Raw genomic sequence first — 19,328 nt, forward strand, 5'->3', positions numbered from 1 at the left:
AATGCATTATTTTGAATTTTACTTCTAATGATCTTTTAAGACATAAAAATTCAGTCAATTTGCCTAAAAAATGAAGAAAAAATGGTAGTGTGAAATAGTTCAAGGGAAATAACATTTCGACAAAAATGGTGCATCACAGAAAAATAAACGGTACGTCATTCTCTCAAACCTGACATTGCTTAATCTCGAGCAATAAATTATAACTTTCAATTACAAAAATTTTTGAATAAGAAACACTCTTCATCATCGCAGTCAAAATTCTGGGCTGAACGACCATCGTGCCCTTGCTGCATGTGCACCATTTGAGTACCAGCTCCCACCTGAATAGAATGATACAAACGTGTATATGTACAAAATCTGACCACTGGAAGAGGATACTTCACGATACGTTATCACCTAAATAAGCGAATACTCTTTTCTTGAAGAGGCGAGCAAGGTCTATAATTTCAGTTTCTCTTATATGCTTCACCATACTGTCCTGCTCATTTTTTTTCCCTTTACGAGATAATCTGCTTGCAACATCAATTGTCAAACCAGCCATATCCCTAGTGCTCGTTAAACCGCGCAAGACCGTGCCAGAATATGAAGGATTCGACACTAGTCTGTTAAGTAATATCAGTATCTCCCGTATCAAAAATGTCCTGACAGTGACAATAAACGAGTCGCACAAAATCAATAAGAAATTATTTATTTAAAAAATATTAATACTTTATAAAGATAATAATAATTCATAATTATTTTTATTTGACAATATTTTAATAAATGTGATTTTAATTAGGATTTCTACGATTATAATTATATATTTATTATGTTTCAAGAATTTATATACATTTTGTCATATTATATATCGCTTTCAAAATAAGGATATCACAAAAAGTGAGTTTTATTACCTCTCCCTGAAAATTTCTGCCTGCTGCTCATATGATTCAGCTTCGAGATCCATCTCTGATACCAGTAATTGCAAAATCAACATAAGATAGTTTACCCCTCTATTAGAGAGCCTATGACCAACAAAAATTTCAAAACCCGGTTGTCCAGACGATGCAAGGAATGCCAGCACAAGAATCACATTTCTGCTGACTTTCAATCCCTGAAATTAGAATTACCTAAATTTAGGGAGTAACATTTTGAAATATATATAATGACTTTCCCCAAACTGAAGTCGCTTGACTACATCCCTATCATAAAGCTTTCAATCTTAATTTTCCTCTCAAAAGTTTCAGAAGTGTGCAAACGTACATGTAAATGATAAAATAAAATCAAAGTAATTTAGATGGCTACGCTTTTCACTTCTAGATGTAAGTTACTCATTCATTCTATAAATTATCTTCAATTTGAACCCCAAAAAAAATCCACAAGGCATTTCCACTGGCAACTGTATAATCAAATGGACTATATCACAATAAATGTGCTATCCAACATAATTCATAATAAATTAATCAAATCTCAATTGATATCACATTGCAGAATCTTTGATAGCAAACATACCAGTAAACCACTCCTATGAGGGGCTACACAATCAGACAATCCTTGAAGGATGATTTTAAAATATTGAAAATCTGAAGTCGATTCATTCTCATTCATAGCACTGCTAGCATCACCCTCTTTGCATCCACAGCAGAAAGCAGCCAACAATTTTGGACCTTGAATGCGTGAAAATAAAAGTTCAAAAAATACATATAAAAAAGTCAGGATCTGCATGAAACGCACAGCAGATACAAACTGATATTAACTCTCAATTTAAAGCTAGAAATCTAAAATAGATATCCTACGGTATGTGGAGGTTCAAGGCATGATCTATCTGAACATCCTTTATTATATAAATAAGTATCAGACCTTGTGTAAAAGTAACATGATATAGAATTTACTTTAGAAATGCCACAACCTTCTATACTGTTTATAAGAGCTTATGTTAGTTCAGGATCAACGAAAATCAAATCCCAACAATAGCACCCAATATGGGGCAAAGGTTTGGAAAGTGGATATTAGGAGCAGTAATAATAGAAAGTGGAAGAGAAAAATGTTCCTGAATAAAGAACTTCCAAGCACCAACGCACAGCAAACCCAAGTGTTAGAAGACGAATTTCAAGTGGTAAACAACAAGAACAGTGACAACTACTTTGACAGCAGAACCGACCCGCTTTGGCACCAACTTGAGAAAAAATACAGTGGAATTAGAGTGAATTTGACAGTATATCTTCTACTCTGTTAGGGTTGGGTTCATATTTATAATAGCTTGGGATGATCAGATGCTATGAATGAGAGGAAATAGGAAAGAATTCTAAATAATACTTCTAGGAACTAGGTCCAGCACAAAGCACATTACACCTGACAATAAATCCGATTAAAAATTATTTATTTTAACAGCAAGAAACAAAAGGAGCCAACAAAATTTTGTTGATATTTAACAAATTTGAGAATAAAATCATGTTTTTAAATTTGGGACTAGAACATACTATTAAAAGCAGTAATGCAAAATAATTTCATTCAAGCCAACCGATGTCTACAACTTAGGTTTGCATTCAACAAATAAAAACAATCAGCAAATTATTTATTTCCTTTCAAAACCCTTACACTCCTACAAAGCTACAACAAAACACACAAGGGAAGTCTGTACGGCTACATGTAGCAATTGCTAAAACAATTGAAATGAAGGGCGCCAGGAACGAAATTATGTAGTACTGAACGAAAAAAATAAAAACTGACAAATTCGTTAGCAGAGGAAGCTTACAATTCAAAACCAGGTATAGAAGTCTTAGAGTGTGTTTCTTCACACACAGCCCAGCATCCTTCTTTAGCAATTCGGAAATAGTTTTAAAAACTATTTTCTGGCTAAACCTGTGTTCACACAAACTCTTGGAATGAACATGATATCTTCATAAGTCAATTTTTCAAAGTAAAACAGGACAATTAGACTTACTGTTCCCTCTCAAAGTAAGCATTACTTCTCAGGAAAAGCAGCTTCATAATAGATACTGCCTCCACTCTCACTCTTTCTTCTGTGATCCTCATGGCAATTTGATGCGTTATCTCAAAAAGAGACACCCAATTTACATGAGGTTGTAAGGCGTTTTGATGGTTCTGGCATTCTTTTCTACTTTCTATTTCTTCATCAACAAGATTTTCATCTTTTACACCAAAATCCACCAGGTCTTTCCCATCGCAAAGTCCTTCAATGAAGACATTGTCCCTGAGCAGAGTGCACTGGAAAGATCAAATCATAAGTTCATAAGAACCGGAACAGCAACAAGGAAAGAAAGAAAAAGTGACTTCACAAAAAGTACAGCCATCCACCAACTTATAACCTATCCTGGATTTTTAGTCTAGCTGCCAAAGTGGCAAAAAAGTACAGATCACTAAACTGTAGAAAAGACATTCTAGATTTCTGATTGCGTCATATTAAAGAATTGTTTACTACAATGATGCATTTCAGTAAATCAACAATAATGTTGACCAGACTTCATTCCATGATTTCCCTCCCCAGGTCACCAAAGTCCTCACACCCAAATTAACAGTCAAACTAGGGGACAGGGACAGATTGATAGTCCAGGTACAACATTCCAACCAGTGAGTGTTTCTTGATCATAGTATTACCCATACAGATGCACAAGGGCATACAAATTTACACACTTGATTCATACTTAAATTATAGGGTAAGTTTGACATGCTTGAGAAGACATTCAATTTTCTCATGTTTTCATCATACAAATCAAACCCAGATCAGCCAATTGATCACAACTCACGGATCTGATAGAGTTGTTAGTTAAAATATAATATAAATATCATGATTCATGACAGAGAAAAAAGAACCAGTTCAAATGGTAACCTTGGGCTAATGGACAAGGAATACACAGTTAACACAGTTGTTAAAAACAAGGGAAAACGTCATTCAAACAACCCATACCTCCTTCCAGCATTATTTTCCAATTCCAGTAGGAGCTTCAGAAGCATGTGCAGTACACATAGAGAACTATGGACAATAACAACCTATGCAAGAGGGAGGAGCTTTGTCAATAAAGGTTCATGGATTATAAAAATAGCGAGCAAGAGAAAAAAAAAAAAAAAAAAAAAAACACCCGAATAAACTAGTTTCACAAACTTGAGAAAGCAATATGATAACTTTCAAGCATATTGACCGATAAGAACCTTGGTAGAGAACCATCCAAAAAGCTAGCAGTTGGCAAGACCAAGCCCCTATAAACCCCACACTAGACTTCCAGTTTTAGAATATCATAAAAAGCATAAAATGACATGAGCAAATAGTGACTCAATAAACCCTAAATAAATAAAAAACCATTTTATAAAAATCATAACTGCATTGCAAAGATGTCCATTATAATACAATCAAACTTGGCTCCAGAAAACAGATTTAACGAACTTCAATCTATGTCAAATATATAGAATACAAGGCTCAAATACTTGAACCTTTATAATGAGGGGAGTTGTTATTAGTTTCTGTTACAGCCCAGGAAAGAGGAATGAGAAGTTGATAGAAGGCAAACAAAGGGAATGAACAATTTCGTTAAACAACTAGAAATAATTCCCCTCCATGGGCTTCCCCTTAACAAAGAGTTCCCTTGTTCATACAATCATTATAATTACAAATCCTTTTCTTTCCCCCTTATACCCCCAGTCTCTCTTATTGATCCCCTCTCATTGGCTAACCTCTCTAACTGCCCCTAACTAACTGATCTAACTGTGCCTAAGAGCCTCCTATCTCTTTCCTTTCTTTCTAACCATTTTTTAGGCCAAGGGCAGGTGGACACTTATGTCCAACGTTCCAACTCTTCATATGCTCAATATACAACATTCAGGTTTTGAAGAGTACAAGAAAGCTTTTGGCCTTGTAAACTATGTGGGCCTCAGGATTGCAATTGAATTAATGGTCAACAATCATTCAAGAATCAAAAGCTTTGTTGAATTTTAATATCCCATGCATCTTACAGTGCCTACCATAAAGCAAACTGTTTTATGAATCTGCTTGACAACCTTCTAATCCAATATGTATTGCCTATATGTTAGCAATACAGAGTTAGGAGAGAGGAAATAGCAAATTAGTTAGTAAAAGTTGGACTGGTTAGTTAGCCAGAAAGAGAGTTAATAAATACCAACACGTAAGGGGAAGGTTCATCATTGCTTGTATCATTTTGTAGATTAAGCATTCGCTCAAAGGATAAATCCTTTGTGAATGGGAAACCCTTGAAGGATAGTTCCCCCATTTGCAATTTTTTCCATTCAATTCTACAAGAAAATTCTTTTTCTGTTCATTTATAATCTTGCTTCCTATACTATGAATATTAATTATTACTTTCACTTACAAAGGAAAATAATTGAATCCTTAAGAACCTCTATAATCCATTAAAATATCTCTATCAAATCATCTTTCTGTAGACCTAGTACTTTAAAGGAAAACTTATGACCCACAGGTAATAGTAATACAAGTTTGCAAGCAATTGGAGAACAAAATATTAATTCACAAAGTACTTACATTTTCCATTCCACAGAGATCAAGCAGTGGTCCAATTAAAGTTTCCAAAACATCTGTTCCATCAGCTATCTGTAACACATCAATAACTGGATGATATACAATCTCACTGACATTATTGAACAATGGAACCATCTTAATAGCAACAGTTAACATATCCAACATGTTAACATGCAAAAGGAACCAGTTCAAAAAAAAATAAAGACAAACTAAACTATGATACTATTAGAGAAGGGAAATGCAGAAAATGATGACTGGGAAATCCTTCTAATAGCACACTTGACATGGATAAATTACCAGAAATAAAAATAATTATGCACAAGAGAAGAGTGTTCCGTATATCTAACAACAAAACCACTTTATAACAACCATGTGGAGAAACCAAAGAAGCAAGAATTATAATCTAACACAAAATTCAGAGTCTGTGCATATTTTTTACCTGAAGTTTTTTTTGGAAAAAAACTCAAAAGCAATGATCAAGTGAAAGTCACTAACTAATCACTACTTTAAACCAAACAATTTGATGTCTGGAAATTTCCACTGGATCAGAAATGCAAAACTTCATATGTGAGTTCTACAGGAAGACATGTAAAAATGGAGAGCTGAATTAATACCTTTGTTAATGCAAGGTAGAAATTTGATATCTTTGCTGCCTCTGGAGTAAGATAACGATCCTTGAGGTGATGCAAAGCTACTCCTGAAGAGCTTAAATCTGAAAATAATTCTCTAGTTATTTCAGAGGGCAGACTCATATTCATGCAGCCAAAGAGAATATGAAAATCTCTTTGACAACCCGCAAGCAACTTGGATATCACATTATGTCCCATCTTTTTAGTTGGAGAACCCCATATTGCCCGCAATTTCTGGGAAAGATCAAGATAAGCCGAGAGATCGTCACTTGAAGCACCTTGGGCTTCTATTTCTGTTTGAACTCCCTTAGCTTTAAAAGTAGTTTCAGCTGGCATAAAAAAAAAAAAAAAAAACAATTCAAGAGGGTGTCACATGCAAGTAACCAGAAAAATATTTAAAATGAGAAAGAGGTTTTTCTCATGTCTCACCAATTGGAACGTGTGAAGATACTCCATTTTTAAATTTTGAAGTGTTATGACAGTTGGGATCAACAGTTCCAAAATCCCTGCCATTTTTGCCACATGGAACACAACACTGCATTAGAATGAGTGAGGATAAAAAATAATAAAGGGCAACCTCTGGCCTGATATGCAACAATGGATAGTTATTTGTCATGGTGTACCTTGACCCTTCTTCTTATGGCTTAAACTCATTCTAGACTATTACTCCAACAACTTAATTACAAAATACTTAAGGCGTGAGAGATTGGTCACACAAGACACAATTTCCAATGGCTTTATACAACAAGCTCTGGTCACTCTCACCTAGACATAAGTAATACAAACAGAGATAGGGAAATATTCACCAAAAGTTACTCCAACAGTTGTTACTTTCCGCTTCAGCTCATAAACTTCATAACAGAAAGTTATGTGAACCTTTTTCATCCTACTTCATTTTCAGTGGCTTATACCTCATGACATGATTCAATATATATATACACACACACACACATACGCAACAAGTATAAAGCTGCAATAAATTAACGAGCTAAACTGCAAGCCTTCTTGTTGACTAATCTGAGATGCAACTGAAAGGGGACATTATTGTCTTAGAACCACACAATGAGAACATCGTGTAAAAAAAAAATTTAAATGACTTACTTGTTTATACTCTTTGCCTTTGAACAGTTAGCGCAAGCACTTTCTCCTTCGTTACTAGAAGACGTGAATTTGGGTTTATCTTCTTTCTTGTCTCTTTCTTTCTTGAACTTGACACGCTCCTTTTCCTGAAAGCAGGCAATTGAGTTATGATATTACTCTCAACTAAAAGTTTGAAGCAGCAACAGAAGTGTCAACAAATTAAACATAATCTAGTCAACAGAAAACAAAAAGTCCAATGCGTGTATATAGTTGCCCAGGCATACCAGATTTTCAATCTGCTGTGTTGCATGTTCCAGCTCCCTCTGTACATGACAGTGCCACCAACCAAAAATGCCAAGTTTAGTACAAGAGAAAAATAAGCGAACATTTTGACAAACATTAGAACAATCCAGCCATGGCAAATACCTTTTTCCCTCCCTTGTAACTTCCAAAACAAACAACACAACTAGGGGAGCACTACCAATAAAAAAGCTCAAATGATAACCATTGAAAAAACATCTTCAGCATCTTAAAATCAATTGACAATAATTGACCGACAAAACCAAATAACAGGTATATTACAGTCCCTCTACTATTTACCCTCCTCGTCCAAATTCCAAAACTAAAACTGAATCCCCTTTGAGAAAATATTTACGTTTTCACTTAAACCGACATTTGCTCTCAACCTGTTTCCTAACAGTTGTTTTTTTTCTCCTGTAGAAATATTTGAAAGTAGTAGTATGACAAAGTGGCAGTTCTGTAAATAAAAATAAAAACACAATAAACAACAACACAGCGTTTGAATATAAAGTGAAAGACCTAAAAACGGAAGAGGCGTGCATTTACTTCCATTTGGAGATTAGTGACTACTACCTTTAAGCGTTCAATCTCGAGGTCTTTGTCGGAAGGAGGATTCGGAGGCGGACCGACAATGACAGCGGTGTTCCTCTGAGAGAGCTCCCGCGGAGGCGAGTAGCAAGCGGCGGAGTAAACGGAGGAAAAGTTGGCGGAAGGAAGCGGACGCGGAGGGTGATAAGAAGTTGAAGGAAGTGAGTGAAAGTATGGTTTTGGTGGTACGAAGCGGTGGTCGTCTGAGAAGGAGGAAGAAGCATAAGAGTTTGAGGTTAGTTTTGGTGCGTTGTCAGCGAGGGCAACGGCCTCTTCGAGCATCGCATCATCCCATTTTTCGAACAATTCGTCGTCCTCCATCGTCTCAAACCCTCACTCTCTCACTTCTTAGGCTCTTCCTTCAACTCTCAACACTCGCCGAATTTAAACCTTCGATTATTCTTTTTTATTTGGAAATTGGAATATGAGAAAATTGTTTATACTGTTTTTTATTTGAATTAAAATGGGAATTTCCTACGTCACTCCTTTTTTTATTATATTATACTTTTCTTTATAAAGTTAAAATTAATTATCCTAAATTTAGTGTTACTCGAGGTAATGTCACTAGATACTGTCCCGCAACTTTTTAGAATAGTTTAAAAAATCATAATATTTAATTTCATAAATAATAATTGTGTAAATTCAAGTAAATGAAATTGAAATATATCGTCTTAAGCTATGAAGTGATAAAATGGAGCATGCAGTAAGAATAATTTGAAAAAGAGGATACCACGGAATAAGAAGAGACTTGTAAAAAATAATTGAAAAGGTCAGTGATCAAAAACGTTTGCACTTGTACTCTCCTTTTAGCACCTACATTCTCTTCGAAAGGTTTTGAGGCTAATATCTTAATAATTCAGCTGATTAGTTTGTAAATTAGTTTAATTAATACATAATTATTTAATACATAATTTTAAATTATTTATTTTAAGATTTATTAATTTAAAAATAAATTATTTAAGTTAAATTCAGATTCATGACTTATTTAGTTTCTTTTCATTAACATTTGCTATGTTTTTAATATATTTTATTGTTATAGTGAATTATGGTATTAATTATTGTATTTGTATAGTAGGATTGTTCAGTCAATCACAAAATTGATGCAATTATAATATGGATAGTTAATTAATAGACTAGAGTGCAAGCTAACAAAGTCACAAACAGCATGAAGAATTGTCCATCAACCCGGATAGTTACCTAACAAACTCAATGGTGGTTATTAACCCGAACGATCAACTACTAGATCGAACGGCGGGTCATCAATCTAGACAGACAACTAATAGATCGAACAGTCAGCTATCAAATCGAACGATCAAATACCAAGTCAGTGATAGCATAAATCACCATACTAGATTGTTAAACAATAAACCGGATAACTAATCACTTAAACTGACAACCCAACTAAGACCAAAGCATATCAACTCTATAACAATTTTATTTTAGGATAAAGCATGATTAGTCATGTTTTGGTCATATACCTTTGACTTGAAAATATCTTTTTCGTATACCATTTGAATAGTTTGAACTCATAGAGAGATTCTTCAAATTGAAGAAAACTTAACATGTGAATATTTAGACCTAAAGTCTTAACTTCACTTCCGAAACATTATTATTTTTATTTTATTATAATTTTTTATCGAATTTTAACTAAATAATATTTATTATTATAAATTAAAATAATAAATATTTCATTATGTTGTGTGAAAAATTATATATAGTAGAAATTGTGAGGACCAATAAAATCCCAGTCGAGTGGGATCCAAGCGGCGTTGCAATGTGTCTTAATTTCAGAAAGTGGAGAGCAGGTGGTAGTAGCTGAGTGGACCGATTGGTTTTTGGAAGTGGTATTTAAAGTGGGATTTCAAAATTGGTGCCATTTTTCTCTGCATGCACTCTTCTTCTAATTCCTGAAACTCACTTTCTCTTCCTTCTCTCTAAACTTCTCTATCTTCTCTCTACAAATTCTTACCCTTTCCTCCGATCATCAATCAGCCTTTGATTAGGCATTTTTGGCGTCGAGAGCTTTAGTTTGCACAGGACAAGTTGTTGTTCTAAGTCTAGTGAGTTAAATCTCTTTGCCATCCTTAAGGTTTCAATACATGCAACACTATTTCGGCTTGCATGTGGTTACCCAAGTTTTTGCTTGATTTTGTTTTTGTTTCCTGACGATAAGGTGGATCTTGCTTCACAAATCCGAACGTGTAGGACTCTTAGAATTTGGTTTCCATCTTTGTACCACCGTGAGAGCTTAATATTGCTGGATTTAGAGGTAAGGGAAGCTTATATAATTTAGTTATGTTTATCTGTTTTTGTTTTTGAATCAGTGGATGCTTGAATGATATTAGGTTGATGAATTGGTTGATATTGTGATGTTTCATGTTTGAATGATGGTGTTTGAAGAATTGGTCGATCTAATGACATTGCATGTTTGTCTGAATGAATTAATGTTTAGTAAGAAATCAAGAAATGGATAGAAATAGAGGTATTATTAACTCTGCTAAATTCTGCAGAAGTCTGTAATTGTGACCGATGATCATTTAGAACCGTTCGACTTTTCGAATATTATACATAGCCAATTAGTTATTTCTTGTAATCGTTTGATTCTAATATCATACGTATCAATAGGATAAAAAAAAAGTTATATTTAGAATAAATTCTAATTAACACTTCTCTGATATTATGTTAATAAGTTGAATATTTTATATTTATTAACTACTTTATAAACTACTTTACCAACCTTCTATTGGAATGATTTATCAACTACCACCATTCGTCCTGTGTTTGCTTTTGGGAAAGTTGTATGGTCACTACATCTTACAAGACATATATCTAATGGCTGCAGTTTTCATGTTCATTACAAATATATTTGAATTAAATATAAATACACAATCCTTTATTATCTTACTAACAAATAACCTCATATTTTATACGTGCATACTTTGTGAAAAACAATAATCATACTTGTTTATTTATATAAATTTAACCATGTTGAAATTTAAATGCCCCGTTACTTTACTCGTACTTTTAATAAACCTTCATTTTTATCTTTATTCGGAGTGGATATAAAATTTTCATTTTATCACCGTTCCCATCTGGGAATAGAATACTTATTTTTACTGTTTTAAATATTAAATGAATATATATTTTTTTTTAAAATAAAAACCACGATAAAAAAGACACTACTTTATAAAATATTTAATATTGAGAAATAAATTATAATTATATAAATAACAATTAAATGAACGTTAAATGATTATGAAAACGATTAAAAATTGTGTATCTTAATTTAAAATAAGGTATGAAACTATTATATATATGAAACGATTTTTTAACATTCTATTGGACTTTTTTAAGAAAAATAACTTTATTTTGACTGACTAAATTAGTAAGATTGTACATGTTGTAATTGTTTATTGAGAAGAGCTGGCATCATAAACTAATGCACCAAGTTTATGGATTCTCCACCAATGAATAAAAAATAAAATAAAAACAAAAGCAGATATCAGAAAAATGATATTCCTTTGTGCAATAAAGAATCTGAGCGTGTAGTTGAAGAAGACACCGTAGCAAGGGCGGTGGATGTGGCGGAGTCATCACTCGTCACTCGACTGCGACACCCTTCTCTGCCCAATCAACAACACCTTCATTCCACCATTCTCATTTTAAATTCTTATAAATGTTTTTTCTGCATTAACTAACTCCTTTTCTTTATATCCCACCATACTATGATTTATGCAGTTTATAAGTATTAACATTTTCATTCTTTAAATATTCATTATTTAATGATGAAACTTAAAGAACATGGATATTGATATTTATCTATATATATATATATATATATATATATATTTTATAATTCTTTATTTTCTTTTAATTTCTTCATTAGAACAGCTACATCCATGTCAAGAACAGAATAAAATCACAGACACGTTCATGTTGCAGTTAAATCCAAAATACTCACTTTTGTTAATCTATGTAATTGAAATAAACAAGTTACTTTTTAAAATTAATTCATACTAAACAGAAATTTCATTTTTTTACTCAGTTTTTCGATTATTTGTTTCTATTTATCTTTTTTCTTAATTAATTTATATTTGTTTGTTTGTTTTGGATTACAGTTTGATGCTGTCTGTTCAGCTGATTCCAAAGCATTATTATTACTACATTATTATTAACTTCCCCAAACGAGAAACTCCTCGCGCAACACATCTCAGCACAACGCAACAAACCCAACACCATCATCGTTCACGCCAAGTAAACGATTCCTCTCTTCTCCACCTCAACCTTTCTCTCTCTTCATTCTCTTTTTTTTCTCTCTCTCCTTATTCTCTGTGGCTTTCCAATTCCAACACCACCTGCTTCCGGGTTGCAAAACTTGCCCCGGATCAGGACCCTTCTCATGCAACCATTGATTCAAGTGTTTTTTGCCTCCCCCAGACAACAACTATAGATAGCTAATAGACCTTTCGCTAGATAATCACGCAAACGTCAAAAGAAACGTTTTTTCTTGGTGGGTATTGATTCTTTTTGAGTTGGGGAGAAAAGAACCATGGTGGGTATATTTTCGAGATTCTCTGTTGGAAGGAATGTCCACCGACGTACTCAAAGTGCTTTGGTAAGAGTTCCTTTTGTTTTTCCTTCTCATGAACCCTTTTTTTACAATTCAAATTCAATGATTTTTATTGATTTTTTGTTGGGAGTAGACTTTGATTGACCAGTAAATGCTGGTTAGGCCTAGTTTTTTTCTTTTTTTTTTGTGATATTTTATTACTCACATTAAATTTAATGATTATAAACCGTGTTCTGTCTCGTTAGTGCAATAATCAATATAAATGTTCATGTGATTTGCTGTTGGATTGAAGAAAATTAGGAAGGCCCATGCGATTTGGTCTAGAATTTTGTTTAACTGGTGGCATGATCTTAATATTGTTTCTTGTGCGTTGACTTCACATGTTGCAGGATGAGAGGGAAGTGATGCCCCCAAACTCAGAGGCTGTTGCTGCAGTGGCGAGTGCTGCAACTGCCACTTCTCATGGAATTGAAGTGGCTGTGGAGTTTAAGCCTGTTGAACATCCAATTGAACCTCTTGACAGTGATAGGCCAATTCAGTGCCCGTTGCCAGAGCCATCTATTCTTAATGTAAGAATAATATCTGGCTGTCTTATGGTATATTGCAAAATTGATCATTTGAACTGTGGAATGATGCATGTCTGTTTTCCTACATAAACGTAATTAATTTCTCTCACTGTGGTTCATTGTAAAATCTATGTGTCAGAATAATATAGGCGTGCTCCCATTTACATGCAACAGTTTAAAATTAATTCTATCAAAGTCAGTCCTGCCAACTTTAGGACGAATATAAGCTGTTTGGACGTATGGTATCAAACTGGACATTGTTATCATAGTCATCATCATTGTTATTGTTGTTGTTATTATTTGAGTTTGATTTTGATATAGTGTTAATGATAGGTTTTTACTCTTTTAACCAATATGTAGCACCTAAATATGACAATTGATGATTGAATACCAATATTCAGTGTACACAAATTTTTTTATCTCGTTATTATTCTTTAGCTCAATGAAAGTATGACTTGTTTTGTCAAGCATGGAATGTGGTTGTGTTGGATACTAGGCATGCTTTTTATTTAATTTATTATGAGGAAGAAACTATTTTTAGCACCTTTTAGAGAACACATTGTTTTTAAATTATTTGTTTAGAATTAGGCTAAAACAAACATATTTCAAACTCAAACAAATTTGTTTTGTTAACATCTGCATATCATTATGTTAAGCTTGTTTTGCATTATTAGCTTCAAGAATGAGAAGCAAATATCTGTCCTTTTGGCATCTCTATTGATGCAACAAGCCTCTAAAATTATTGCACAAGAAAGACTAAAGATGCTTAGGATAGACCCATCCTTCACCTGCCACACCAAGCAAATGGGAAGCTGATAGAAACGGGATCAGAATAGCCACTACTCTATGCTAGAGATCCAGGCCTTTCCCTACTACTACTCTATTGGGGTTACCTTTCAGAAGTCTTTATGAGCTCAATCCACACTTGATACAAAAATCATAAGATAAAGATGTTTGTCTAATTTTGAGCGTGCTAGCAACTATCTACAAAGCTCTAACACAATTGGTAAATATGGGATTTGGGCTTTTGAAGAATTCTTTGGGTTGTTTCCTATATTAGTTTTTCTGTGCATCCATGTGAATATGATTGCAACCTATTATTGTCACTACAGCCAGTTATGTGTTTTAGTGTGGAATACACGTGAGGGGATAGCTGGGGTTCCACTTAACTTGGTGGTAAGGTGGTTTTGGTAATCAACTCATCTTTCCTCTGGGTTTCCTGTTCATTGTATACCCTCAATAAATTTATAGTTGTGGTAGAGCAGCCATATTTTTGCCTTGGTTTGAAAATAATGTGGCGTAGCCAGTCACTGGTTTTTGAACCTTTAAGTGTTTCTAACTTCAAAGCTGAAGATCCAGGGATGGTTGGAAGTTGGCCATTACAAAAATTATCATCAGTAGACATCTCCATCTGTAATTTTACCTTCTGCTATTTCTTGGTAATTACGGTTAACCTTTTGAAAACCAAAATTTTATTTTGAAAAAGAAAAAGAGTGTAGTTAAGGACCCGGGGAGGTTTTACATGCATGAGTGTCTTTCTTTTCTGTTTGTCAAATCTGAAGAAAAAAAAAAAAAAACAGGAGGGTTTCTTTCATTTATTGGAAATAATAGGATTCTGAAAATTTGTTCCTATATGTTAGGATGGAAGAATATGGAAAGAACGAGTTTCTGCAACTGTGCGGAGAAGAGGGGACCTGCCAGTGATGAAGGAAGGGGGAGCACTTGAATCTGAAGATGCTGGAATCAAGCCCCGGACATCCCGGTCGAATCGAATGATCCTACCATCTGTCAGTGCTCCGGAGCATAATCTTTTAAAACTTCTTGAAGAGTGTAATGCTTCAGGCATCTAAACTGGTATTGATTTTAATGTTGTATTTTGTTGAACGTGACACCCCTTCATCTCTTTTTACTGTTCTTTGCTATTTCTATATATTATGCGGCTCAAATATGTATATTCAAATGTATACTCATAAAAAGTCAAGTGTGGCACATTTTCGCTATCTGCTTTATATGAAGACTCTGGTAATATGCTTCAAATTTCTGCTTCGGATCCACTATTATTAAGCTTATTTATGCTTTCCTTTGCAGCATCTACCCTTGATGAATACCTGAATTTACTTAGGCTATGCATGATAGATGTTAAAATCAGAGGAATGGAGAATTAAGAATGAAAGTTTTCTGTATGTCAAACCATTGTTCGCATTAAACTACATGTGTATTCTTCTTTCTTCTTAAACTGCCAAGCACAACATTGCGTCACAATTTAACAAAAGGTGGAATGAAGAAACTCTTTGTTAACCTATATTCATTCTATTTATATTTAGCACATTCCTCTCATCATTCTAAAACTCTGCTTTCAAAAATCCATGAAACGATTGAAATCATAAGCTGATTTGTAATAAGATTCAAAACCATGATCAGAATGATATTTTGGTTAAACCTGTTCCCTTTTATATGGAAGGAGCTTCATATCAAATGCTGTTCTTTTTATTGCTCCAGCTCAAAATACAATGACTAGAATTCTCTGCTAGTTCATTTTAGGAAACAGGCTTCTCTCTGAATCCTGTGCCTCATGCCTGTCTTGCCTTGCACGGCTAATATTCCAAAATCAGCTTTGCTAGATACATTAATGCAGCAAATAGGTTAGGGGAGTGTATCTATATGTCTACTCGTCAGTTATAATCAACAGGAATGTATGAAAGAGTTAACAATTTAGGGAATCTGTATATTCTCACAATCAAGTTCTTGAAAACACTTTTGACTTGTGTGAAATATATCCTTTTGTCTATGCATGATGAAGTAGAAGATAAAGTGAATATTTGCATATAGAGTTTTATTCAAAACCACGAGATGTTTGGTAAAAGAGGTTGAGTTGTGATTTGAACATACTTTTGTATGGTAAATCTTAGTTTGAGTAGGAGTGGAAAAAGGGCTTCATTGGCTCAATCCACGGTTTACCATCACTTTGTTTGTCCCCGTTATGATCCATTTTTGTATAAAAAGAAAATATCGTTATGCTTTGATTCTTATTTTACAATATCAGCAAATAATTAAATGTTACTGTATATAGAGAAAATAAAAGAATGAGGTCAAGAGAATCCAGTCCACATGAAAAGCAAAAATATTTACAAAAAAAAAAAAAGTATTTTCTACGAAATCTAAACTATTAAATGTATTTTTAATTCTTATATCAAAAGTTCAATGGAACTAACATTGACACTATATTATGGAAATTTCAGTGCTTTATCCAAGTTACTAAGGATTCGAATAATATTTCAAAAAAGATTTATATAAATTTAAACATTAAATGAGTTTATAAGATTGGAGTGGCCATTTTTATGTTATTATAATTTAGAAAAGCTGGATTTTTATCTCTTTGCGGGAATAATATTATGGGAAATTTGATCAAAACCTATGTTTGAAAAACACCACTTTCATATTACTATTTTTAAAAAAAAAAAACTAAAAGTATATATATTTTTATTTCAGATTTTCAAAAAAAATAAATTTTCTGTTGTAGCATCCTAAAATCTAAGTGTTAAACGAAACGAAAAAGATAATATTGTTAATTAAGTGCTTCTACATATAAGATTTATTCTTAATTAAATCAATAGATTGACAACAAATTAACCTCTTTTCTTCTGGATTATTTACAATTATTAGAAGCATTGGGACCATGAAATTTGTGAATCGTAGCTCTCATCCATAGAAAAATACATTTTATCAAACAGATAATAAGAAAATGGCTGATAAATTATGAGTCAGCATAATCAACTTTTTGAAAAAAAAGCCTTCGTTTTTGGTTACTATGCATAACTTGATAAATTGTACAGTTCATACTATAACGGTAGTTGTGCTTTTTTAAAACATTAGTTGCAACGACCATTCAATCCCATACTGAAGCATTGACCACAAACTTTTGTGTAAACAAGCAATTCCATTCGATCAAACACTCATCCATCATCCATATGCAGCATTTCATTTCCACATCATACGTAAGTTTTTTCTTTACCCTCTGATCCCCTCACTTTGTTTCCACCAAATCACAGGTTTTCCTCTAAATCAGACACGAGCTAAGAATTATAACACAAAAGACAACCTTAATTGTAACATCTCATATATATATATATATATATACACACACGCACAGAGAGATATGTCTGTGTAATAGACAGAAACAATAGATATCATAAACAGTATTGGAGGGTGATACTGAATGTGTTTTGCTGACAAGATACTAACACAAGGAACAACATTTTTGGACTTGTTGAGAGTTACAGAGAAATGGGAATGCATGAATGAATAAAAAGGCTAAGAAAAGGAACTTAATGGATTGATATTACAGAGCTAGAGAGGGAATTGACGAGAGTGAAATGGATTCGGAATTGTTGGGTTGAGAAGGTGCTTCTTGGGACCACGGTGGCTTCCATGGTTAAACCTTCTTTTCCTCTGCAAAATCTTGTGATCTTCTGAGATGAGAGTGTTCCTGGAGTGAACTGAGAGGAAGGAAGTGGGCAGAAGAAGGAGGAAAAGAATAAAGCATGTGAGTGAGACTCTGAAATGGTGCACCATTTTGCTTTTTTGTGTTGTTGTTGTTGTGACTTTTGTTGTGTGGTGTTAATATAGAAGATTTTTGTGGGTTGGATAGGTTTGCTTTGTTATGAAGTCACATGGTGAATGATTAGTTGCGGTGTGTGCAGTAATTGGATTGGTGGAACTGTTGCAGATTGGGTTGGTTTTTGATGATGGTGGATTTACTAATTGCCACTGATTATGGCACCAAAGTCAGAAAAAACCTATCATTAAAGACACTTTATGTTGTCACACTTCAAATGACTTGTTTGGTGGAAGTGTTGTTTGTTTGGTTGGATGACCTCAATCATATCATTCAGTTCCTCTCTAGAATGCTGTGCAAGCAAGGAATCATTATTGCATATAGTTTCTACAAAAATATGTTGTTTTTTTTACCTAAATTTTGTGTTTTTTTAAATTAAATGAGAAATTATTTAGTTCCTACCCTTTATAAAAATAAAAATTATGTAAATGATCATGTAACTAACCTTTTTTTCCTATATTATAATCTAATGTAAAATTTCATTTATCATAGAATTAGTTTTTGTTTGTGTAACTTAAAATAACATAATTTGAAAATAATTAATTTCATTTGGATGTAAAAAAGTTGTCTTTTTTTTTAAATATGTATGAATATAAAATATAATTGCGTCCACATCCTTTGTTTCTCACGAGGAATTCGAGATAGAATTATTATACTTTTTCTTTTGTTTTATATTTGATGAGGAAAGTTGAGAACAACTAAACAATAAACATGATCATTTAGATTCCTATAAAACCAATTTTAATAGTATATATTGGAGACATAAATTAAATTATTTATTATGTATAATCGGTAATAATTTGAAACTTTTTTAATAAATTTATAAAACATTTTAAATTGATTACGTTATCTAAACATAACATGGTGATGTTTACAAGTTATATTACGTGAAAAATATTGTTATATTGAGAAGATCACAACCGTCAGATTTTTTTTTTCTATTGTCATTTTTCGTAAATGGTTTTTATACCAGCTTAACGTTGATAATGTGTTTTTTCATGGTGATCTCGATGAAAAGGTTTATATGAAATTTCTTCCGGACTTGATTGTTTTAGAATCTCATTTGGTTTGTAAATTGCACAAGTCTTTTTATGGATTTCGAGAAGCTTATCGACAATAGAATTCTAAACTCATAGCTACTTTAATCTCTTGTGTTTTTTCTCAAAGTCCTACTGATCATTCTTTATTTATTAGACACTCTACTACTCCTTTTACTTCTCTTTTGATTTATGTGGATGATATCATTCTAACTGGTAATAGCATGGAGGATATTGTTGTTGTTAAGAAATTTTTACATCAAGAATTCAGAATCAAAGATTTGGACAATCTCAAATATTTTCTTGGTTTTAAAGTTGCTAGATCACGACAGAGTCTTATCTTGAAATAATGAAAATACTGCTTAGAACTTTTAGCTGTATTTGGTCTCACTGATTGCAAACCAACACCTTCTCCTTCGAACCCTACTAAAAAGCTTAAGGATGTTGACGATGATCTT

At 33.2% G+C, this 19,328-nt stretch overlaps 2 protein-coding genes across 2 annotated transcripts; one reads left to right on the forward strand and one right to left on the reverse strand.

Moving 5' to 3' along the window:
• Nucleotides 1–40: 40 nt before the first annotated feature.
• LOC106776332 lies at nt 41–8,482 on the reverse strand. Its single transcript, XM_014663754.2, has 12 exons — nt 8,068–8,482; nt 7,479–7,517; nt 7,216–7,340; nt 6,544–6,620; nt 6,100–6,443; nt 5,489–5,557; nt 3,905–3,987; nt 2,921–3,190; nt 2,732–2,838; nt 1,489–1,643; nt 891–1,090; nt 41–641 (listed from the first exon to the last, which is right to left on the reverse strand). Exons 1-12 carry the CDS (start codon nt 8,401–8,403, stop codon nt 380–382), a joined length of 2,067 nt encoding a protein of 688 aa, XP_014519240.1. The 5' UTR covers nt 8,404–8,482; the 3' UTR covers nt 41–379.
• Nucleotides 8,483–12,257: 3,775 nt separating this feature from the next.
• On the forward strand, nt 12,258–15,259 carry LOC106776963. Its single transcript, XM_014664446.2, has 3 exons — nt 12,258–12,697; nt 13,042–13,221; nt 14,859–15,259. The coding sequence occupies exons 1-3, from the start codon at nt 12,632–12,634 to the stop codon at nt 15,066–15,068; spliced, it is 456 nt and encodes a 151-aa protein (XP_014519932.1). The 5' UTR covers nt 12,258–12,631; the 3' UTR covers nt 15,069–15,259.
• The last annotated feature ends 4,069 nt before the right edge of the window (nt 15,260–19,328 follow it).

Source organism: Vigna radiata, chromosome 11 (genome assembly GCF_000741045.1).
Source record: "Vigna radiata var. radiata cultivar VC1973A chromosome 11, Vradiata_ver6, whole genome shotgun sequence".
NCBI lineage: Eukaryota > Viridiplantae > Streptophyta > Magnoliopsida > Fabales > Fabaceae > Vigna > Vigna radiata.

Bases quoted from the DNA above. Each gene is read 5' to 3' on its own strand.
- LOC106776332 (XM_014663754.2), bottom strand. From the start codon at position 8,403: ATGGAGGACGACGAATTGTTCGAAAAATGGGATGATGCGATGCTCGAA. The intron at 7,341-7,478 runs GTATGCCTGGGC...GCCTGCTTTCAG, and splicing joins CACAGCAGATTGAAAATCTG to GAAAAGGAGCGTGTCAAGTT. The intron at 3,191-3,904 runs GTATGGGTTGTT...CACTCTGCTCAG, and splicing joins GAAAATAATGCTGGAAGGAG to GGACAATGTCTTCATTGAAG.
- LOC106776963 (XM_014664446.2), top strand. From the start codon at position 12,632: ATGGTGGGTATATTTTCGAGATTCTCTGTTGGAAGGAATGTCCACCGA. The intron at 12,698-13,041 runs GTAAGAGTTCCT...CACATGTTGCAG, and splicing joins GACGTACTCAAAGTGCTTTG to GATGAGAGGGAAGTGATGCC. The intron at 13,222-14,858 runs GTAAGAATAATA...CCTATATGTTAG, and splicing joins CAGAGCCATCTATTCTTAAT to GATGGAAGAATATGGAAAGA.